Raw genomic sequence first — 25,372 nt, 5'->3', positions numbered from 1 at the left:
ATCGTAAACTTTACACATTTGTAACTGTAGCAACGTCAAAATATTTTATTTTTGAATAAAAGTTGGAGGTAACTTTCTTTACGTAAGATGAAAGCGAACGGTATTTATGAAACTGTGATTCCTTCTGCACTAGACGTCCACCAACATGAATTTCCGAGCTACATACCATAGCATCAGTTGCTCACAACAAATAAATTCACAATCACCAGGTTATTCATCTAGTGTGATGACGACATGTGTGTCCAACTTGAATTTCCGAGCTACCTACCAACACGTAGCATCAGTTGCTCACAACAAATAAATTCACAATCACCAAGTTATTCGTCTGGTGGGTCGTTTTGACAGTGATAACAACTCTGTCACCACCAGAGACGGTCGCAAAGTAGTTCCTATTGAAACTGAGCTAGCGCAGCATGCACTACGAACGCTTATTACGTCAAAACTGGAGTTTCTCACCCTCCAAACCATTTTCTCACCCTCTAAAGCATTCTCAACCGCTTTCACGGTATTCCCTAAAACATATTTATGTGACAAACCAACGTTTGTGTTGGGTCAGCTAATTTAGTCATAAAAATCATTTTTTTTTGTTAGAACGAGTTTTTCTTTTTAAAGAAAAAAGAAAAAAATCATTCGTAATCATTTCAGAAAATTGGTAATTATTTAAATATATTTTTATTTAAAGATGTCCGCTTTAGAAACTGTCATCTTTAGGGCACTTTACCTTACTTTTGATTTCGTCTACGAAGCAAGCTAATAGAATATAATTTATTGCAAGATAGAATGTAATTTTTGGAAAAGGATAAAATATCAGAATTTTGAATATGATTTTTCTGCAATTTTAACGCTAGAAAATAAGAAGCAAAATCAAGTAGCAATATTTTCTCAAGTATTCCTCGATTTTTTTTCTATTGAAGTTAGAGAACTCAGCTCGTGTGCGAGTCAGGATTTTTGTTCTGCAATACAATATAACGAAACCGGGAAGAACTTTTTCATCCATCCGACACACTTGACAAAGATATTTCCGGAACAATGGAGAACATTTTCCTTACTTTTTCTAAACTCGAACATATGTCATCAATACTGTAAAAGTTCTCGAAACTTGCTTTAAATTTAAAGTTCACAAACGTTTCCTCTTAGCTTTCTTCTCACACGGAAACTCCGGACTTATTAACCTTTTCACATGAAGACATCTGGTTGGTAGTGTATGAACCCTGATATTGGAATGATTCATATTATTTATGGTTCTTCAGCGTGTTGACTCTTTTGTGAAGGGTAATGGGAGTTTAGCTATTCAATTTGTTTTAAATTTTAATCATAACTGGAAAAAATACGTATTGTAATCTTATATAATTAAAAACTGAGCGTATGTATCTATGTATGTCTGAGTTACATTTCCCGAACGCCAATGAATTGACCATCGAGTCAGGTATCGATAGATTCCTAATTTTCCCGTCTCTACGTTTGGCTATTTAACATAATACTCCGATAATAATTAGCAGAGAAATCAATTAAAAACTATTAATTATGACACTTAGATTTCGTTATAAAATCCCTATTTTTCGAAGGTTTTCCTCCATTCAAATTATTATTCAGTGCTTCCTCTCAACTTTCCGCAACAATGCTTTTATTAAAATTTGTAGCGTGAAGAAAATCATTGAGATAAAAGATCTGTTGCCATTTTTTCTCGAATATGAGCAACAGAAACTCTGGGTTTTGTTTTAAAGGCTTTTCCTGTAATCGGGGGATTTAAAATGTTTACTTTTTGTTTTTGTTTTTCCACAATCTGCCGCAAAATTTTACTGTTTTTTTCTTTTTTTTTTTTTGTTCAATCCTGATTGTTGAGCACGAGTCACTTGACATAACATTTATTTTCGAGGTATACCGTGCAAAGCCGAGCGACGCAGCGAGTTATTCACTTAAATATTAACTTTGTCTTCAAATAATTAAATCTCATCTTTCAATTTTTTTGTTTAATTGCAGAGGTTGCCAAAGATGTGTCAAGAAAGAGTTTTCTGATTGTACTGTAACATTAAAAAACAATCTGCACGAAGTGTATTACACATTGTTACATTTTGTTAAACGAACATTCCAAATAGATTAAACATAAATTTTTGAAATCGATTCTTACAAAGATTAGTCCTCCAGCGTATGAAATTGGCCATTTTAGGTGAATTATGTATTAAAGTTCTGTATTTTACTTGTTCGCAAACCTCATTTTATTAAAGAGCCTTTTTCAAGTAAGGGAATAACAATTTGCATTTGTTGAATTTTATGTGTGTATTACATACGTCCCTTCAAATGTTTTCAAAATTTACTAATATCATTTTAGTTCCGTCGAAGTGAAACGTTTCGTCTCGAAACCACAGCTCTTCTTGTAGACAGCCCTAACTATCGATACGAAATGAGCTGGTACGTGGACGAAATCACGGAATCGGATCAAGTATTGCGTTCTGTGGACGTGTCTGGGTTTGCGTCTTCGAACTGCTCAGCGATACGCTTTCCGGTTCGATTCCTGGATGTTGGGCTCTACAAAGTGACGTACTCCATACTAGTACTCGGTAAGTACTTTAAGGACTTACATTGGAATACAATCTATATTATCCTTTTCACAGCAGTTATTATTTTTAAAAACATTATGTTCAAATGCTTCGAACAGTAGAAGAAGCAACGCTAGGTTTTATTTCCTTTCTCAGCAGGGTTCCCACTCATTTTCAGAAATGAAATTTCTAGGTTTTCCAAAAAAAAAAAAAAAAAAAATCCTGACTGACGATTCAGACTTGATATTTTAATTTTCGGCTTCTTCATGAATATGAAAATTACGATTCCCTTTGAATTATATACGAAAACAAAGACTTCAGCAATTTAACATTAGCACTTTAGTATTTATTCTTTAACTCTTCTCTTCACTAATACGGTAAGTCATTGGCTAAGTATTTCCATGAAAAAATGAAGGGCAGTCTTTTCTAATTTTCCATTTTTTTTTTTTTTTTTTTTTTTGCATTTTGTCATCAATTGTACTTCAGCTTTATTGTACATGCTTGCTTATTTGGTTTTTGCTTAAAAAAACCCGTCAAATTCCAACATTTTATTATATTTAATGGAGATTCTAAAACGCGTTTCTTCAAATATCTCAGAAACTCCTTTTTTGGAGCTACTACTTTTTACTTTTTCCACGGCAGAGTACTCGTTTTGATACTAACTGCACTTACTCATTCTGATTTCGACAGTGGCTGAAGAATATCTGTACCTCAGAACCAGAACAAAGTAAATCACATAATCGTTACTTTACTGGAGAGAGGAAAAACTTTTGTCTGGCGTATGTAAAAGATGGGACGCGCTTTCTTTTAACATTGGTAAATATATTTTTTTTCTTTTTCAGAATTTACGTTCACATGGCTCGATGCGTAATTGGATTCTAATAACAATGCACTAGTAAACAGAAAAAATTTGGACTTACGTCAGTCTAGCTCTGAAGTACAGATATTACCTACTTAACACAGAGCTTTACGATGCAAAACATATCGTTTTTTTAGGTTTATTTTCAAAACGCATGGATTTTGACAAAACTAATGATTTCCCCGGCTTTTTTGATGCAAAAAAAAAAAAAAAAAAAAAAAAAAATCCCTGACAATTTCAGGTATTCTCTCTTCCCTGGGTGCTCTGTCTCTAGGTGTGTACATGCTACCGTGAAAGGACGCCTTGTCTTGTGGTCTGAGGAGTCGACCACAGGACTGCGATGCTAGGTCCTGGGTTCAAATCCCGCCTCGGGCATGGATGTACTTTCTCTCTCCTGTCCTTGACCTTTCGTTGTGTGAATATGTTGTTATGCTGTCAATGGTTGCCTTCCCTATAAACGGGTCTCTATGGCATGAATGTACTGTGGAAATCGAACTTCACACCAAATTCCGGTACAATTGGGAAAAGTGAAGCAGCGCACCCAAAAGTTGCCAGCCTAATTGGCCCGAGACAACAACAATCGACACTGGAAAATGTTGACTTTCGTCGGTTATTCACCAGAAATAATCAATCTTCCGGCGATGTCTTTGATATGCAAATATTTATATTCATTGGTTTACGTTAATATTTACCAGCTTCGGACTTTACCAGTACGTATATAACAGAGGTGTGTTTATAAGTTACATAAAGTCCGGATCTAAGTAGGTACAATGTGGTGGCTCAAAATTTGAAAAGAAAAACAGAATGAAAAGCACGAAATCTCAGATTTTTTTTTATATCCCAGCTAGATAAACATGAATAATGCTTATGTTTTTTTGAATACTAAAAATGAGTTTGAATTCAAATTAGTGAAGCACCGTTTATACGTTTTTGAAGGGACTGTATGAAAAAGCGTACAAATGAAAAAAAAAAAAAAACGTGTAATAGGTGTAGGTTAATGTGTATTAGACTTTGCAGGATAAATTTTAAAAACGTATAATTGATAAAAACGTATAAAAGAGAAACGTATAAACGATGCTTCACTGCTTGCCGAACACTTTAATCTTTCGTTACAGTTTTATTTCTACTCAATCCTCACTTACGTACGATCACTTCATTTTGTGCTTGATATATCAGACTTTCCTTCGAATTGATCTTTTTCACTCAAATCTTGAATCCGTGCCCAGCGCTTCATCTCAAGCTTTGATTAAAATTTAATCCGATATAAAAACGAGATTTTGATAAAATGTTCAACTCTGCTTTTTCTTGTTTTAAGGGGAAAAAATCAAGTCTGTAAAAAGCATTTCAAGTATTTGTTCAACTTAAAAGTTGTTTCATCTGTATGAGATAAAATTTGGGGACATGTTTTAAGTTTTTACTTTAAAAAAAAAAAGTGTAAAGTTTTGGTAACTTAAGTTAGAACGCAAGAAAATGGGGACCCTGTAAAATGTTACACAATTTGAATTGACATTATATACATTTAACTATTGCATTGAAAATCATGTAAGCGTACCACATAACAGTTGCTTTTGTGGAACAGTTTTTTGAATGATTAATACAATAAGTCAAGTAAGAACTTACAGTCTGATGTCAATTTCGTTTGAAAACGACATTTACTTTGCACGTTGAAAACCTGTCCATTGATACCACAGTGAATAGATCAAAAAGTTTTTTTTTTCCTTTTAATAACTACTTAAGATTGTTAAGAAATAAAAATGCCATAACAGTATACGCTGTAAATATAATCTTGAGTGCGAATTGGCCATAATATCTACATCTTTATTATCGCATTTTAATTACCATTTTCATGGATATGCCTCGTACTACCTAATCTAAAACATCATCTGTCATAATGGGACGGATGCAAATTGCTTCTCCATTTTCATTCCGTTCCATTCGTATCCCTATCGCAATTACCCCTATTCGCCCCTTGTGTCCCTATCGCAATTTGCGATTGCGAAAAACATAAATTGAATTCAAGACGTCAACATTTCAAATGATTGCCAAGGTTTGAGTGCTTGGTGTTCTTTTTTTTTTTTTTTTTGTTGCAGAAAATGAAGAACCGGCGGAGACACTGTCCTGTTACACCTACCTGGAAATCGTCAGTAGTTCTTTGAGACCAATGATAATACGGGGAGGAGCTTCGTATGTCTTAAGAGGTTACGGCCAAGTGGTTTACCTGCAGCCTGGAACTTACTCAGACGATCCAGATGATCCTGACGATAAGGTATCCCATAACAATAGGGTTGTTTCTTTCTGTCAAAAGTACTACTTTTAGTCACTGAAATTGGTAGAATTAGCAAAACAAATATTACAAATATCATGGACCAAGAAAATACATCTATTTTTTCGACATTTAATTTTTTAAAATGCCTTATTTTAAAACTAAAATGTTTCATCATGTGAAGTCACAAGTGATGAAAGCCATCTTGAATCGGAGCGCGTGGTTGTCTTTTGTAAGAAATTATATGCTCCACGCCGTTATATTGCGTAACGCTTGACAGGAATCGCATGATTTATAACTGGGACCTCCCTAATTGTGTAATGGGGCTTTCCGCGATTGCCTACTGCGCAGATGCAAGAGAGCGCCTGAGATCATATAGCTATGGACCATCGTCAAAGAATGACGGGAAAACTCCTGACGGAATAGCGGGATAGCATTTATGGCATATAGGGATTGCAATACCGGACCAAAAATTCAATACCGGTATTCGGTATTTTTAAAACATGATACCGGAATCAATACCGGAACAATAACAACGAAACAATATGCTTGAAAGCGTATTGTTTTGTTGCCACATTTCATAATTTTATACAACAATTGTATAATTTAAGAAAACGTATTGTGAATAAATATAAAATGAAGGAACAAATGTCAGAAAAAAAAGAGTAAAACACACAATGCTTCTTTTGAATTGTCTCTAAGCCTGGAACTCATTTAGTGTTCAAGCATTTTCCAGCTTTTGCCACTCATAAAATGACTCTTGTCACGAGCATCATCTGAAGTTTGAATCTTCTTCCTCGTATATCTACAAGAAGAGCAAGAAAACCTGTGTAATTCATATGAACAACGATGGATATACCATTAAAAACCCAATAAAATGAGAGCATATTTTTCTGTGAATGAATTGGTATTCTCACTTGAGGTTTCAGTTTTCATACGTTCAGTATTTAAGCAAACTAAAACTTATAAGCATTTTCAAAAACCATGTCGGAAATTTAAAATCCAGTAAATTATGCTTAAATAAAAATAAAAGATACGCATTAAAAATTCCAAATCCCACTGGAGTAAGCCTGAATGTAATGTTGGAGCACTTCTATAAGATTTAGTAATGCGCTCAAAACCCTTTAAGCTACAAAAAATGCACTCCAATGAAGAAAGCAATGACAAATCTAACATTTATATATTCGGCACAACTTTAAAAAGGTTGACAAAAAGTTGTATGAAACACAGGATGACCACATGACAGTGCAATTCCTCTTTGAAGTAAAAAGGTAAAATTAGCGAGGTTGTCAAAACACCTTTACTGAGACTGCGACTTGGTGAAATTATGAAATCAATCAGTAGTCACTCCGTGCTGTAATAAATCAAATTCACTGATACAATGACCAACGTTAATGAAGCAACAGGGGTATTATCGATGCAAATTAAATTGGATGCAGCAAAACAAATTTCCAGAAGACATCGTTTTTGTCCGAAATTTGCAATTCTTGAGCAAAAACCCAGCATAAGAAAAGAAAAATCTATTTCAGAAGGTGATGAAGTTGTTAATATGGATCTTTTTCTAAGTGCCCAGAATTATTTAATTTTAGTTAAAACTAATTTCAGTAGAGCTATAGGACGTGTTTTCATCAAGTGCATTATTTTTAGAACAAAAATCCTTTAACATTCCATATGATAACTGCTAATTAGCATCTGACTGCCGTGCTTTACAATTACTTTGCGGATTTCAAGAAGACTATTAAATGGAGTAATAAAACCAGTACTTCTTAAAAAGCACAACTTTTTCTATTTGACATAAAAATTTAATTTTTAGAGGAATAAAATCAATCCTGCGGGATCCCTCGGGATTTGCTTCTTACAATCCCGAAATCCCGCGGGACTGAATTCGGAGCGAAATTGGAAACCCTAGTTGTACTCATATGTATTTCATTGTAAACAAGCGTTTTTTTTATGTCTTTTAACAAATAATTGTCGATGTAAGTTTACTTAAATTACAAAGTAACTAACTTATAATTCATTTACAACTAAACTTATAAATCACACTAATAATATCTTAATTTGTCTTTCAGCACCAAGTATAAAAATTCTGGCACATTTTCCCAAACATTTAAGCGACTAACGTTGATAGAACAAAATTCATGCACAGCCAAATAGTCATCAAAGCAGGCACCAAAACTGACTCAAAATCCTAAGAAATATCGATTAATGCCCTATTTAGCTTATTGAGTCCGGGAAAAAGCTCTAATACCTGGAAATAACCATCTAAAAATAACGAATCATCTAAAAATAACGAATCATCTAAAAATAACGAGACTTGGTGAGAGATTCGTTCAAAGTTCGTAATCAAAGTAATAGCTGTCTATTTATATCTATTCTGCTTAAAACTGGGAGCCTTTTCCAACTTATTCTGTCGAAATCTTTTACTGTATTTTCTTTTATTTCTTTTATCTATCTTATCTAATTAAAAACTGAGCGTATGTACCTATGTATGTATGTCCAAATTACTTCTCCCGAACGCCAATGAACTGACCATCGGACCAGGTATCGATAGATTCCTAACTTTCCAGTCTTTATGTTTGGCTATTTAACATACTCCGATAATAATTAGATATAAAAAATAAAAAAAACTATTAACTATGACACTTAGATTTCGACCTAAAATCCTTATTTTTAACCACTTTCCTCCATTCAAATTATTATTCAGTGCTTCGTCTCAACTTTCCGCAGCAATGCTTTTATTAAAATTTGTATCGGTGGAGAAAATCGTTGAGAACAAAGATCTGTTGCCATTTTTTTCTCGAATATGAACAAATAAAATTCTGCTTTTGTTTCGAGGCTTTTCCTGTGATCGGGGAATTCAAAATGTTTCGTTTTTTTTGGTTATTTTTCCTCAATCTACCGCAAAATTTTACTGTTTTTACTTTCTTCTATATCTATATATATAAAAATGGACTTTGGTAAATTTGTTCCCTAAGATCTCAGAAAATACCCGGCAGATTTGGCTGAAACTTTCACCGTTTGCTCTTTTTGGTATTAGGGAGGTTTGTAGACCAGTTCGATAAAAGTCCAATTGATAGTTCCTTTTTTATTCTAATTTGTCCAAATTTTCGCATAAATGCCCCAATATGACGATTAAAAAATACGTGCATATATTAAAATTATGTGTCCATCGAAAGCGCCTATTTTTCTGCTGAAAATGGCATCTGTTAGAAAGTTCTAAGTTGTATGAAAAACGAGTTATGAGCTTTTTTTATTCCATGTTCGAAGGCTTTCCTCAACCCAATTCATTATTTCGTGTATCATCTCAACTCCCAGCTCATAGTTAGAATTGTTTAATGTTTTTGTGTTTCGTCTGACTGTTTGAAGCTTTTCTCAAGTCAAATCTTAAAGTAACGTTTCCCCCCCAAGATTGGTTAATAACTAGATTTGGCTGATTATTTTCCATTTAAACGGAACTTCAATTGTAATTATTGGGTTTTTTTATAATTATTTGTGCTGATTGGACACTTAATCATTATCCAATCTAACAGCAGAAACCTCGCCAAAATTTATGTAGAAAGAATTCAGTAGCGCATGCATTTGGCAGTTTTTTCAACTGTCACGGTTTTTGAAGCCAACGTAGACTATGTAATAGTGTTTGTCAGCTTTCAGAATGTAAACAAAATATCGCCAATCAAAGAATCTTTAAAAACTTTTTTTACTGTAAAATAATCCAGCAACTAAATTAGGCAAATCCATAAACAGCACAAAAACTTCCATTAATGTGACTTTGTGCACAAATTCAAACCAACGCCAAATTTTACTACTTATTTTGGAAACATTACGGATGAAATTGTTTAGCCCCAATTTATGGTGACCAAAAGTATTTTAGCATATGGCGTCAATATCTCTTTAACAAAAATTAATAATACACCGTTTTACAAAGTAAGGAGGGGGAGCATTATCCAAGGTATCCCAAAACGATTTCCGCAAATTTTTTAATATTTTAAATCGCATCAAGAACCCACAATAATTGAAATTTTCCAAAATAACTAAAGCAAGTTTAAGAGATCACGGGCGCGCGGCTACATTTTTTTAAACAGTTCGTTCTTCAATGGACATACAGAGAAGGTAAGACTCAATGTAAAAAAAAAAAAAGTATTAACTGATAAATCTTTTTAAACATGTGGAGTTTAATTTCATATTTCGGAAATTGTTCAAATTTGTATACGCTTAAATTTCGTGTTTTCGTTTCTAAATGAATACTATTTTGCTCTTTTTACGTACTGCTACTTTAGTTTTATGAGTAAGGAAGAAGATAGATTTTAAATCACGTCAAAAAGGTGTGTTTTAAGTTCTTTCACTTAAAACACAAAACAAAGGCAAGTAACGATTGTTTTTCATAATTATTGCTAACCCAGGCAACGCCGGGTATTTTTGCTAGTCTAATATATAGAAGAAAGTATTGGATTCGTGCAAATTTTCGAATTTCGAATTTTGACGGATTCGAACGTTTTGAGGTGTGCTGAGTCCATTTCGACTATTTTTGGAAAATGTCTGTCTGTCTGTGTGTGTGTATGTATGTGTGTGTGTATGTATGTGTGTGTGTATGTATGTGTGTATGTGTGTGTGTCACGTCTGTGTGTGACCAGTTTTTTGTGGCCGCTCTACAGCAAAAACTACCGCATGAAATCGACCGAATTTTGGTACACGTATGTGCCCCTATGTGAACTTGTGCCCATTAGTTTTTGGCGCGAATTCCTCAAGGGGGGTGGAGCAATGGGACGTTTTTTGAGTTACGCGTGCTTACTATTCCTCAGGAAGTAACTGGCGGAATCAAACAAAATTTGGTCCATATGTTGCCCCTAACAGGAGCAAGTGCTGATTCAATTTTGGTGTCAATAGCTCAAACGGGGGTTGAGTTATAGAACGTTTTTTATCGTCAATTGTGACTGCTGTATCTCAAGAAATAACGAACGGAATCAAACAAATTTTTTTTGACAAGTAGCCCTTAGTGGATATAAGAGCTGATTTTATTTTGGTGTCAACAGCTAAAAGGGGGGTAGCGCAATCGCTCGTTCTTTTTTTCCATTGTGAGTGCCCTATCTCAAGAAGTAATGCTACGTTCTGGTTGAAATTTGGAATATATGTGAATCCATACGTAAACAGGCTTTGGTTCAATTTTGACTCCAATCGCTCCAAGAGGTGTTGATTTTTTTTTTTTTTTTGGAATAAAAATAGTTTTATTAATGCAACAATAAGAAAGATAAATCGTAATAGATTGTCGTCTGCGTATTTCTCGTGATTTTAATTGTATGGAAATGATCGGAAATATTATCTCAATGATTTAAAATTTTTAACTGTTTCCATCTTATGTTTGTTAATAAATGAAATATTTGTAAATAATTGAAGTAAGGCTTTTAAAGTAACTTTCAATTTTTGCTCTTTGTTTTGTTATTACAAAAATTCAGACATTGGGATGTGTAATTTTGTTTTTGTTAGGAATATTGCTTCCTCGTCAAGCATGAGGAGGGATCAGAAAAAGGAAAAATATAGAAGAAAGTTTCGTGATGGCCACAACATACTAGTTTTTTTGTTGTTGTTCAAGTCTGATTGTTAAACACGCATCACTTAACATAACTTTCTTTTTCGAGGCTGACCGTGCAAAGCCGATGAAGAAGCTAGTCTGTTATTAAATTCAATTGTAAAATTTTATGAAGGGACGAATTTTTGTTGTGTTTTAGCTCTGCGATTTTCTGTAAATTAAAAACTGCTTCATACAAACATTTTCCTGTTAAAGAACACTAGTTAGAAAACTAAACAATTCAAACGTCTAATTGTTCGAGAGAATGAAATTAATGTCATTTATATAACGGTTGATAATTTCTTTTTTGATAAAAATTGCTTTTTTTTATTAAGTGTGCTACCGTTGAAACAGTTTTAAAAAAAATTTTTAGTACTGAAACAAAATGCGAAAGGAAGAGATATAGTTTTGAGAACTTTTTATTGATACTTATAAGAGTAGGTTTGCTTCGTTCTGGATTAGTTTTGTGCTCTAGGATTGAAACTTGTTCAATCAACAAACAACAATTTAAAAAGGATAACTAATCTATATAAATAAAACAGTGTGTATATATTCCTTTCACTAATTCATATTTCATGCCACCAGCTTTGGATCGTAGGTATATAAAGAGCGGTGGGAAGTTTTGGAACCAATCCTCAATCAGGGGAAGGTCAAGGAGTCATGACCGCCCACCCAAAGTATCGACAATAGTATTGGTCCACATCCAGTTCAAACATTGTATCAATAAAATGTAGACGATTGAAGTAGTGTTTTCTATCCGTTAGTTACTTTTGAAAGTAAATATTTGAAATGCAGCTTCTTTTCGTTACTTATGATATTAATTAGCAACGTTTTAGGCCCTACTAGGTGCTTTATTCCTAGCCAAACTGTTGCTTTTTACTAAAACCCAAACAGTTTCAGAAAATATTCGTACCCAAAACTGTTGATTCGTTAATAGGGGGATGGGATCATTCTTTAGCATGACTCCCCCTTCTAAAATGGTAGTCTGTTCCACCGTCCTCATTATATTGTTTTAGATGAGGTTTAGCTTTTTTTTTTTTTTTTTTTTGCAATTAGAGCAGTAAGAACCATTGAGAAGAGATAAAATGGAGGGAGTGAAAGCTTTTTCATTCGTGAAGCTAAAACCCGAAGTCATGTGATAGATTTTAAAGCAAAGGATTGGGAGAAATCAGGTTTCTTTCGCTAGTGTCATGCAAAACGGGTCAACCATTCGTTGTTATTGAGTCACATGACTAGGGGTCTTTTGCCCCAGCTTTATCTAAGCTAATGATTGGACTAGTTCCCCCCGTTTACTTATTCCTGCTCTAAAGTAAGAACAATTGTGCTCAAAAGAAAAAACAAATGTCTTGTGTTTATTTTAATCCTCAACGCATGCGATTCGCTTGATGAAAGAATTTTATGAAAAATAGAATGAACGCATTGAGCTGTCAACAAGCTGGAATGCAGTCTATCTGGAACGGTCGTCAAACGGGGTGAGAAAAACTCCACGCTTAGGAAAAATCCCAAGTTTTTTTTTTTTTAATTTTTTTTTAAATATCGTATCTGATGTTTTATTAAAAGTACAAAAGTGTTCTCGCTCGCCTGAGTCAAACAATTAGAAAGAATGAAAAGCTTTCCATTTAAATTTTGCACCTAAGTCATTCACACTTGAAATAACAAGATTCGAATGCATTAGAGAGAACTGCGAATCTCTTTAATTATATTTAATTAAATTCTCACCTGAGAAATTGTAACTCGCTGACCTGTGTTCAACGGTTTGAGCAACTACGTGCTTCTATAGGTTTCACCGGAATTTGACTTTAAAAAAAGAAAAAAAACTGAAATTAATTTCACTTTGTTAATACAGTCCTTGAAGAAAGCGCAATGTCTTGGGAAAAGATGTCTCTTTTTTTTTTTAGTTTTAACTTCTTGGGGGTAAATATACCATTCCGTCGTACTGTGAATTCAATGGTTATATATGAATCCAACTAAACTCTGCAAATTCCCAGTATACATTGGAAAATGTTTGGTACACTTTCATTGAAAGTATTTAATATTTTTAATTGTTGAAAAGAAATTGTACTGAAATTTGTCCTGAATTAGCTCTGAAGTGTCCTACTGGGGAAATTTGTTGAATTTGAACTTGGGAACACGTTTAAGAACAGATTTGGGGAGAATTTTAGAACAGATTTGGAACACATTTGCGTGCACTCGTGAAATTATGTGAAATTATGTGCTGTTTTGCGTTCAAATATAGTTTCAACAGCTCTCTTTAACAATCAATCAATAGACTCTCTCAATATGATACTACACTGCTCAAAACAATTGAAGGATATTGAGGTTTTGGGTTGATCTTGCACCTGGAGAACTTTTTAGATGATTGATACATTATCGATAGACGTAGTAAACTATGTGAAACAAAAAATACATTTGTTTGCCAGAAAAAAAAAAACTTTTTTTTATACTTTTGGGTACAAAAGGAAAAAAAAAACGCACTTAATGCGTATGAGAAAAACATATAAAAAATGGGGTTTCCTTAAAAGAAAATCGCTTTTAATAGGGGGAATGGTAACCCCGGACGGCCAGCAATGTAAAACACCTGTGAGGTATAGAATCAATGAGGTTATTAATGAGGGTCTAAGGTATTCTGCTCCACTCCTCCGGAAGAACTCTTTTGAGTTATTGGAGAGTTTGCGGAGGTGGTAGGCGACTAGAAACTCGTTGCCTAGAATGTCCTAAAGATGCTCTATTGGGTTCATATCTGGAGAACACCCTGACCATTCCATTCGCATGATTCCTTCCTCGAAAGGGAATCATTCACCAAATTAGAACGATGTGGTCTTCTATTGTCGTCCATTAACATAAAGTCGTCATCTCCAATTGCTGCAGAGTAAGGAACTACAATAGATCTGAGGATCTCATCCCTACTTCGAAGACCGGAGGGGGGAGGCAGAGTTCCATTTGGAATTACATGTAGATCGGTGCGCCCATCAATGAAGATGCCAGCATATACCATCGCACCACCACCACCAAATATGACACTTTCGTGCACGAACGCTGGATTGTTTCTAGTGACACATTCTCCCCAGATGAAAATACGCCATTATCAGGATGAAGAGAAGAACGGGACTCGCCATAGAACAGAATACTGCTCGTTTTATTTCTTCTCCAACTCATATGCTCTGATACCCACTACCCTGCTGCGCTGCCTCGCAGCTAATGTGACACACATCATTGGTCGACGATCATACAAACCTCCAGTATGAAGGCAATTTCGGATAGTTTGTGTCAAAATTGTGGTGCTAGTACCCGAGCGAAAGTGTCGTTGTAATGGAGTCGCATTCCCACTTCGGTGCCTCACAGCTGTTAAAGCTAAATAAAGATCTTCATTGAGCGTTGTTGACCATCTGCGACCTCGTCCTGAACTTCGGCCAGCATTTCCAGTCTCTATAAAACGTTTTCACATTCTAAAAATCGCACTTTGTGAAACTCTAATAGCTTATGTTTCCTCGGCTTGTGTTTGACTCTCCTCTCATTTTCCAACCACTCTAGAAGCTTCTGATTCCTTTAAATGACTTCGTTGAAACATCGCACTCATCGAAACAACACGCTTACTGAATTTCGATCATTCTTTTCTGCTATGTCTTACAATGTGTTTAGAGCGAAATCTCATTCGCTGCCACTAAAACGTCGTCTTTGACGTCAAACTCAAAATTTGCATACTGCGATGTTTGAAATTGAGAAAAATTTGAATTTGGGACTCCCTTCTTCGATTCTATGCAAAAAAAAAAAAAAAAAAAAATATTTGCTAATACCATTTTTTGTACACGAATTACAATATTCTTTAATTGTTTTGAGCAGTGTAGTAGAGATTTTGTTGCAATGACTCACTGTCAGGTGGTGTCGCGAATGACGTCAAAAAGAGTAGCTTTCTCTGGTCGAAGACCATCCATTCCTTGCTGGCTGTTGACAGCTATCCCGCGAGATTGCTCTAAAATTAACTGCAAAAACTCTTTTGCTCGTATAACCAAAAGAGTGTTGTTAAGGCGCTGTAAAAAGTCTCAAAAAGAGTGCAACAACGCGTTATAAACGAAGGGACATGGCGTTAGTGTTCAAAAAATGTTCATCAATGTGTCCCCAAAAGTGAACTAAATAAGTGTTCTGAAAAGTGTTATCAAAAGTGTTTTGAAAACTTCCAAAAAGTGTGTTCTTCGGACAGTCTTATAAAAGGGAACAAACGCTCGTGTTTCAAAAGTGTCTGAAGATTCTCAATGTATAAATGAGTTTAGTCAGTGAGAGGTAGAATAAACGAAACTGAAATGACTGAAAATTAAACAAAAATTTCATTTGCTTTTTGCTAATTCCATGCCAAAATACAGCATAACACAGAATTTTGGATTTACTTTTCTATTTAGTTTTTTTCTAAAAAGAATTATATACATAACAGATTCACCTTTAACATTCATGTAAAATTAAGAGCAATTTTTTTTAATGTATTTTTTGTATGTATTTTTATCGTGAATAAAAATATTTAGGAGAATTGTAGAGTTAGTCACGTTGGTCATGTAGTTTGAGTCACATATATAATGTCATGCTATAAACTAATTAAATATTTCAGTAATCAAGTAGCAATAAAAAAATTAAAATATACTATCATTACAAGTTACAATCGCCTAATTTTTTTTCTTTTACTGAACAGAGGAAAAAACAAGAGATTTTGTGCTTAATAAAATGCATCACTCCCTTTTTGTGTAGTGTGAGTCACAACTGATCTTTATCTATGTACACAGAATGTGTAATGAAATGGATGAAATTTAATGGCTAGGATATATAAATCAAAAATCAATCAAAGAAAAACAACTGGCAAATCTCAATTTTTTGTTCTAAAAGAATATTCATGGTCATTTTATGATCCAGGTTTAGCTCACTAGTAGAGTAAGCACGCATGGAACTGGCTTTTTGCGATCTTTAAGGAAATCGTACGTTAAGAATCTATTGAAAAGTTTGGTAGAAAAACGCAACATTTTATTCTCCGAAGTTCGTCTATTGAGATGAAAATGTCTCGTAGTAGTTGAGTTTCAAAGCAAAAACAGAGATAACTTGAAATTTATTAATTAGCGATCTGAACCTCAGAGCTGACATAGAGGCAACATAAAGTTGTTTCCCAGTTGTGAACACGAAAGACTTACCCTTGTAAGTGACACTTGACATTCCAAGTTTCAATTTAATTAGAGTGCTATTTATCGCTTTTTTGTTATGAAATGTTATGTGTTGTTCAGGTTATCATAATTCAATTGACTACAACCAATGACTGCTACTGACTTATCTCACCAAGCGCAATTGGAAAGTCTATCGCTTGATAATAACGAAAGTGATATCTTTGCGAACCTTATCTCGAGAATCGCTACTAGATATTACTATGACCAGATTACTCTCTCTACTAAATACTTCTTAGTTACCAACAGGTTTCGGGATCTTGTTTAGGAACATAGGGTAAAATCTGAGCGCAAAGAGTTGACTCTTGGCTTTGCCTTGTTTCAGAATTGTCCATTTTCGTGAAGGGACGATATAGAGAGGAAAGTTGTAAAGGAATTTGCAAGTGCATCATTGGTTCTAGAGCTTGTCACTTTGGAATTTTAGAAATTAGCCTAAGAGGTAAAACATTTTAAGCGGTTTTTGTGCGGTCAAGGCAGATATCTCATTGAACTGGTCACATATTACGTATGTGGGCGGGTCTTGCTTTGACTTCTTTCAGCAGCCATTGGTCAGATATAACAACTTCTATAATTAATTTGAATTGAAAATTGGCGAGAGTAGGGTTGCAATTAAGAATGCGAAGCTTGTCACTTTTTACTTTTTTGCCAACTCAGTGCAGTTATTGCTACAACTTAACCTTTCAGGTCTAAATAATACCATAACGAAAATATACTAGGAATACTTTTTTTTTTTTCATATCGCCAAAATGTTGCTAAACTCCAAAGTATGGCAAGCGTCCTTTTTTCCTTTTCTACCTATTTCAAGGAATGGACTCGTTTTCTCAAATAGTTGACAAGGGTCATTTTCTCGCGGTTGGATTACACTACTTACTGATAGTCAAATTTTCTCGAGGGACGATTGTCACGAGAGAAATGCTTTAGGTTACGTTGGTTGCCATTGGACAACTATTTTGTGGTCGAATAGTTAAGGAAGGTAAAAGTTTCGGGATAAGAAAGTAAAGGGGACATACTTATATCACTATATGAAAGATTTTGAACTACGTTCAGGAAGTTCTTTATCATAGGAATAAATGACTTTTATTTTGTTTTGGTCTGCTTAACGTCTTGGATAGAACATTAAAGTGTCGTGTGACTTGAATCTTCTTTTTAGGTAAGTGTTTGCTCCTATCTCCTACATCTCCCCCTTTTTTGTTCCAAAAATCCTTTATAATTTATTTATTTATTTATATTTGTAGGTCTTTGAAGTTGATTGGTCATGTCGTTGCTTTGAGCCACAAGGATATTTAGCTACCGACGAAGAATATGATTCAAACTTTGCATTGTCAAGGAAGATTTTAACGCCTGTATTACTTGAGGACATTACTTTTTCCGAAAACTGTTTTAAAAATGGAAAAGGTAAATATTGCTACCACATAGTGATTATAAGAAGATTTTTGCCAATTGCTCATTTAAATGAATGAAAAATTATCATATAAGCTTTGTGCTACAACATGATTAAAGTGAAAAAACAACGTAAATAAAGCACAAATATTGAAGAAAATACAGCATATAGCTATTTCAAGGTTACAATGGAGCCTCTTTATCAGTGCAAGAAAGCTCACCAACACAACCAGAAGTTGAGAGGGAACTGACAGCAATCAAGTGGACACCGGTATTTATACCAAAGAGGGCCAACCAATAAGAATTCAGGAAACAGGACATCGAACAACCAATCAACGAACAGCAAGTACACTCAAAGCAAGGGGGAGAGACAACCAATCAGAAGTCAGGAGACAAAAAGAGTGCGGAGACACCAAAGAAACACTACTTGCTATGTGTGTTCTGAATTTTTATTGGTTGGCCCTCTTTGGTATAAATACCGTTGTCCACTTGATTGCTGTCAGTTCTCTCTCAACTTCTGGTTGTGTTGGTGAGCTTTTTTGCACTGATGAAGAGGCTCCATTGTAGCCTTGAAATAGCTATATGCTGTATTTTCTTCAATATTTGTGCTTTATTTACGTTGTTTTTTCATTTTAATCAATTGCTCATTCAGTTGAAACAATCATTTAATTTTTGTTACAGCTCTCAATGTCTGATCTATATTTAAGGGTGTAATGTGCCCATGGTTCTGAATGACTTTTTGCCTACTTTCGCGTAAAAAAAAAACAAATATAAAGAATAATAAAATGAAAAAAAAAAGAAAGGGAAGAAACAAAAGTTATTGAAATATGATTAATGTTTCTTAAAAATGTCTTTAAAAATGCTCAAATTTAAAAATTGACTTCCGGATGTTTTATATTTTAAAGTGAATGCTTTTAACAAATTATTCGCACATTTTCCCTCCATTGTAACTCTCAAAACAAGTTTGCATAATAAAGTTATATTATACGGAATCGGCGACCACAGACAAAATTTAAACAATTTTATGTTAAAAATCGAATAAAGGCAGATATTCTAATATGCGCGTAGCGTGCTTAATCCTTGTCTCATTATCGTCAAAATTTAAATCACTCTGACGTTTTTACCATACCACATTCCTGCCGAGTATCGTGACTGTGTCTCGATTTATACTTTTTCTGACAGAGTGTATCTACAGGGTGTTCCTGTTTAACCTACAAAATCACTATTTTCGCAACCGTTAGTTCTAGATGGATACTTCCAATTGCAAAAATGTTCAGATGCAGAGTTAAGATATTGAAAATTTGAAGCGAAAATTAAAGTTGAGTCAAGAAATACAAAATTTAACTTTTTATGCGGGCCCTAAGTCCCCTAACTCACATTTAGGGAAATAGTCACTATTGATAGAGGTTACTAACACAGTTTGACATCGGTGACCAATGTTCACCGAGATATGAAACGCAGCATTTTGTGACTTGCACCACTTTACACTCGCCGTCAATAACACATTTTGGGAAAATATAGCAGTTAAGATGTGTTTAAAGTTATATGTGTGCATAGAGTGTGATTTTTTTAATTGATTGCGACTTTGTAGTGTGTTTTTGCATAATATGGCATAACATTTACATTTATCTTTTAATAGCAATGAAAAATATAAATACTTTGTTTTTTTTACTTCGACAGTCTTTCACTCTTCTGAAAGGGTGATAAGTTCAAATCTCATCTTTTATACGGTCCCTTAAAACTTTGTACTCGAATATCTCTTCGAGTTTTGGTCACACAAATGTCAAATTTTTAGTGTTGGTAATATCTTTCAATGGGAATTATTTCCCTAAATATAAGTTAGGTGACCTAGGGCCCGTGTAAAAAATTAAATTTTGTATTTTTTGACTCATTCTAATCTTTGCTTCATACATGATTTTGAAATTTTTGCAATTGGAAGTATGCATCTAGGACTAACGGTTGCGAAAATAGAGGTCTTTCAGGTTAAAACAGAACATCCTGTATACATATTTGCGTGGAGTAGAGAAAAAATAAAAGGTTACGTCTATAAAAATCCATGATTAAAGATAACAAAATAGGTTGACTAACTTTGACAGTATAACTGCAAGATTTAATGTGACCTTAACCCTAGTTTGTACGGTCACTTATTTGCTGATCGGCAATGCTTAAAAAGTAAATAGTTTTATTTCTTTAGAAAGAGCTAAGACAATTTACTTATTTACTGTTTTTAAGCTGCCATGGAAAGGTGTTGGTCTAAAAGTGTTCTTATGCAAGTTTTCTTTTGACTTTGATTCAATCCTGCAATATTTTTAAGGGGAATTGAAATCTTAATTAAGTTTTACGTTATAGTATTCCTTTGGTCTGGCATTAACATTAGTTTGAAAATCATAAAATGTCTTAAAAATAGAAAGAAAATAAAGCTTGATCTTTGGAATTTGATAAAATACATATAGTGATCTAAAAGTTGCTGAAATGAAAATTGAAATTTTAAAGCGCAAGTAGTACCGAAGTAAGTCGAGTCACTTCGGAAATTTTTCTTTCGTAATTCGAAAGTGTTTTTATAACCCTTTGTAAATTGGGGAGTGTTTTTATAACCCCTCCCCACCAATATCCAATTTCCTCCAGACTATTTCATCGGAGAGACCACCAATTTCAAAGTGTTGAGGTGGCCATAATAGTTGGCACAATCAATCAAAATTCGATTTTTATGATCCATGATGAATCTCTCTGACACCTAATCAGTACTATATTTTCATGTTTTCAGAAAGGGTTCTCCAAGAAGCAAACATTGTTTTTAACACGAAAGATTTAGTTGGATACTACACTACATATGAAATTACAGTCATCGTGTCCAAGGGTACAAGAAATAGAAGAGCTTTAATTTATTTGGACGTCATAAAAGAAACCCCACCTGGTATCATTATAATGTAAGTTCCCGTTCGATATGACATTAATACATGAACTTTCAAATTAAGGATTTGCTTGAACCAACTGAATTACAGAGTTTATTTTTCGCTTGATTTGCTGCTAAAAATCTGATAATAGGGTTAGAATTTATTTTTATGTGTATAAAATTATAAAGAATGCCATTTTGTATATCGAGCAATTCGTACTGACTCATGCTCCTAATGCAAAACAACAACTATTTCCCCACTAAACAAATGGTAAAACTCGTGACAGCAGGTAGGTGTTAAATAAATGTAAGGAATTATTCTTGAAATATTTCTTAGGATTGCTTGGGTACAAAAGAACACAACATTCGTGATTAGTGTCATTAATATTATTGTTAGGTTAGTCGCGTTTCAAAGTTGTGGAGCTCATGCTTTTTGTGAGAGACCAAATGGCGCATTAATACATTCTCCATACGTAATTTGATACTGAAACTTTTCGAAATGTTTATCGCAAACCGGCAGCAACGTTTTAATAGTTTACACCTCAAGAAACCACCAATCATTCAGGACTAAATACGTACATCACCTTCTTTTTTTTTCAATTTGCTTCCTGAAAAACATTACGTTATTGACATTTTACGAGGAAATTAAGGGTAGTGGGTCATGGGAGTTCAACTCTCAAATGTTAAACAAAGATGGAGTCAGTACGGCTATGCTTTGTACAATACAGTCAGAGCTTTACCATGTGTTTAATACACTTCAAATCGAAATGCTAATGTAAGAGCCAAAATTTACCAGAAAAACAGTGGGGCTTCTATTTATATTTCATCGACAGTATCTAGGGTCAGAGGAAGAAACATTTACCGGAAAAAAGGTATGTTATGCAATAGCATTTAGAGATTCTGAACGAAGAATAATTTTTTCCTCAAGGTTACTTTTATCGCTTTTATAATTATTGTTCTCTATTTTCACTAAACTTTAATTTGATTTTGATGACCGGTGCTTTGTTTTAAAGATCAATTAAGGATAAAACAGTGATGAAGTATCAAGTGTAAAAGGAGGTGCTTGAAACGACAGCGAGCACTGAGACCACTGGTCTATTCTACTGTCCCCGCTTTGAACACTACTAAAGCCCAATAACAGAAACAAATTTAAGCAGTTGCCTAACCGATAGGCAGTTCCCAGTGAACCATATAGTGATATCCAAAGTGTTCAAATCTCTACGCAGAGTAATAGTCACATTCACACAGTACATCAATTGAGCTTTCATCTGCCACATGGCATCCTCTACTGGATCGTCAGTAACACCCATCAGATTAAGATACCTATTAAGAGAGCAGTGTCTGGTTAGTAACTCAACAGACTTTTTGATCTCATTCCTACTCAAATTAAGCTGTTCCCTGGATTTAAGCCAGGAATGCTGCTGGTTCAGAGCTTTGGCCTGTCTTTGAGAGTCAGACTAAAGCCACCGATCATACAATTCACCCATAAGTAGGTTCTTTACAGTAATCCTTACTGCGTTGTAGACCAGACAGAGGGCAGGCTCGAGTCCCACAAATGGTACATTGGAACCGTGCTTAGCTAATTGATCTGCCAATTCATTGCCTATATTGCTATGGCGACCCCAGGATAGGGAAACCTTATTACTGCCAGCTAGTCTTACCAGGGCATTATGGCACTCCCAAACAGTCTTGGTAGAGAAGCAGTCTCGATTGAGAGCTTTTAACACGGCTTGGCTATCAGAGATTATTCTAATAACCTTACCTTATGTCTCGTTCTAGGCAATTATTAGCACATGCCAAAATGGCTAACGTTTCCGCCTGGTGGACAGTAGCAAGCTTCAATAACGAGAAGCACAAATTTGTGTTGTTGCTGCTGCAGTATGCACCATACCAGTTCCAGATGCTGTCTTTGAACCATCTGTAAACCAGATTTCATGTGCTTTGCCAATGATTTCCTGCACATCCTTCCATTGCTCTTTGGACGGAAACCCAATGTTATAATTAACATTAAAACTGATTTGTTTCAACATCCAGTCTGAAGGCATCATAAAGTAAGGATGTTGATAGTTTTTGCACATAGTTTATCATACAGAGACAGGTAATGAGGGGACTTCCAGAGACCCATGAGCTCGGTGCGATATGTAAGCAGGATCGAATGCATTTCCACTTCCTTATATAGAGGAAGTAGGCCTAGAAGGAGTTCAAGGTTGTGGGAAGGAGTTGTTCTCATGTCACCAGTGATTGCAATAGTGGCCATCCCTCGTACTTTGGAGAGGCAAATATCAGCAGTTACAGTACAGGTTTTACCCCACCAGGCAATTACCCCATACGTAACCGTAGGTACAATTAATCTAGTGAGCGATTTTTGGTGAAATACCCTCAACTATTACCAATGGCACGCCTGCAAGACAAAAAGATCCTGTTGACCTTATCGGTAATAAACTTAAGGTGAGGATTCCATGTCAAAGTTTTGTCAAAAGATAAAACCCAGGTTCATTCAGTAAATTACCGCCCATTACCCAGGGCTAAAGTAGAAATACATGAAATACACCACCAACTCAGTCATTTCCAGCCGAGGACTGCAGTTTCGTGCTTGTTAGCACCCAGGTACTTGACCTCACTAGAGTAGGCAAGAGGAGAATCGAAGAACTCAATTATCTACAAGTTTTTGAGACTTTTCCGAGTGAAGAGAACCAAATGGGTCTTATTCAGATTGACCGTAAGACCTGCTTTCATACACCATTTTTCAATTTCTTTAAGGGCAGACCTCATGGGATGACCAAAAACACCGAAAAAACAGTGATAGTGTTATTGAAGGATTTTTGAGCAACTAGTATGTATAGGCAAAAAGAAACAAATGAAAAATGATCAAATAAGCTTTGCGCTACAATATGATTAAGGTGAAGAACCAACATAAATAAAGCACAAATTCCTTAGCTTTAGTTATGTTGTTGTTTATTGCTTTATTGAATATGGTTGTCGTCTCTTGTCGCGAATTTCATTGGTTGACCCATTGTAGCATTGGAATGTATTTTCTTGAGAATGAGTGCTTTATTTATGTATGTTTTTTACTTTAATCAAAAAAATCGTGCCAAGAAGATGGTCGCATGCAAATAAACCGATCTCGAACAATATAAAAATTATAGAAACTTGCACAGCTGAAATTTTGAACATCGAACATCGTCATTACTTTGGCATACTGATACAGTGGCACATCTACGTTCCGAACCCTCGCAATCCCACCGTCCACTTATCTGAACACCGGCTAGATGAAATACATTTTCTGTAAATAATTCATTAGACGCTTAGCGTTTGAAGTAAATGTCATTCTTTCATCAAACACAAGGATGCTATGAACTTAAATTTTTGGGAGGGCAGAAATTCTCAATTTGCCGAGTGGAACTCCAAATTTCGTCGAATGATGATAATTTTCCAAATATATAACTCCAAATTTTGCCGAATAAGAGAATTTTTGGGAGGTAACAGTGACCTCCTCTGACCTCCCATGATCGAACTTCTTGGGTGACCTTTTTAAATTTCAAAATTTTGACTTATTAGCCCATTATGCACACCAGTACAGTACTGTATTGCATGTTTATGAATATATAATTCTCTCTACTGTAACACTGCTTATATTCTACTTTTACTATTTATTAAACCAAAAATATTTTACGCTGCGAAGCATTTCTCTCTTTTTTATAATACTTAATTGGATGATCCATTTTAGCCAGTTTCTAGCTAATGTTATACACCCAGACATGTGGAAAGCGTAATGTCTTCTGTAATCCGGACGATTCCGTAGTTCAAACTCTTCCCGCTTCGAAATAGTTCGAATTAAAGGGATTCTATTGTCCTTAAAACGATATTTTTGGTTCATCTAAAAGGGTTGCCTTTACATCAAGAATAGTGCGCTCCTACAATGTGAGCTACCAGAAAACTTCCAATATCCGCTACCTAGGATTTTAATTATCCCGTCGACATCTTAAATAAGGCAAACGATAAAACTTTATTGGAGAATACATAGCTCCATCCTTTCGCCGTAGAATTAATCCTAGTAAAATATTTCCCCAAAACGGCTACTTATACCACAGGGATTGGAAATAACGAAGTAAGATATTTACAACCGCTTTTGATTAGGGCGAAATGAAGTCATTACATATTCAATTTACAATTTCTATGGAAAGGTCGATGTAAATATTACTGAAATTTGAATAAACAGTACTTAGTTTATCAATTCGGTTAGATTAAACTGAATGCGAGATTAATATTTACAAGACGGGAGAAAAGAGTAATTAGACTGAATAAATAGAAATCTGTGCCAATTGTGTAATCAGAAATTAGATTTTCATTTGGACTGCGAGTTCGTATCCTTTCATTTGAATCTATAAACACGCACACATTTACACATTGCACTCACACATACACAGATGCATATTCACACACATGTTTCGCTATATGCTCAAAAAATAACGTTAAGCCCACTAAACTTGACCAATTTTAAAACAGAACAATGCTTTGATAGCTTGAAAACATTTTTATGTATCAAAGCAGCGATAAATTAGTTTTGATAGCAAAATCATGAAATGATCAGGAAAAATAAGAAAGACATTAAGTGCATAAAGTTAATAATATACACGAAACTACAATAAATTTGATCTACTTTTTTTACTGAACTAAATTAG

General features: G+C 34.6%; 1 protein-coding gene across 1 annotated transcript in view; it reads left to right on the top strand.

Moving 5' to 3' along the window:
* Positions 1-25,372, top strand: part of LOC129234330 (location of vulva defective 1-like) — a 196,802-nt gene that overhangs the window by 36,308 nt on the left and 135,122 nt on the right. The window contains exons 8-11 of the mRNA XM_054868323.1: positions 2,330-2,558; positions 5,487-5,662; positions 17,653-17,812; positions 20,562-20,724. Coding sequence (XP_054724298.1) covers positions 2,330-2,558; positions 5,487-5,662; positions 17,653-17,812; positions 20,562-20,724 — 728 coding nt within the window. The remainder of the gene's footprint in view (positions 1-2,329; positions 2,559-5,486; positions 5,663-17,652; positions 17,813-20,561; positions 20,725-25,372) is intronic.

The sequence above is a fragment of the Uloborus diversus genome, chromosome 1 (assembly GCF_026930045.1).
Source record: "Uloborus diversus isolate 005 chromosome 1, Udiv.v.3.1, whole genome shotgun sequence".
In the NCBI taxonomy this organism is placed as follows: Eukaryota; Metazoa; Arthropoda; class Arachnida; order Araneae; family Uloboridae; genus Uloborus; species Uloborus diversus.
Note: the sequence above shows the minus strand (reverse complement) of the source record. Positions and strands in the feature narration are given on the sequence as shown.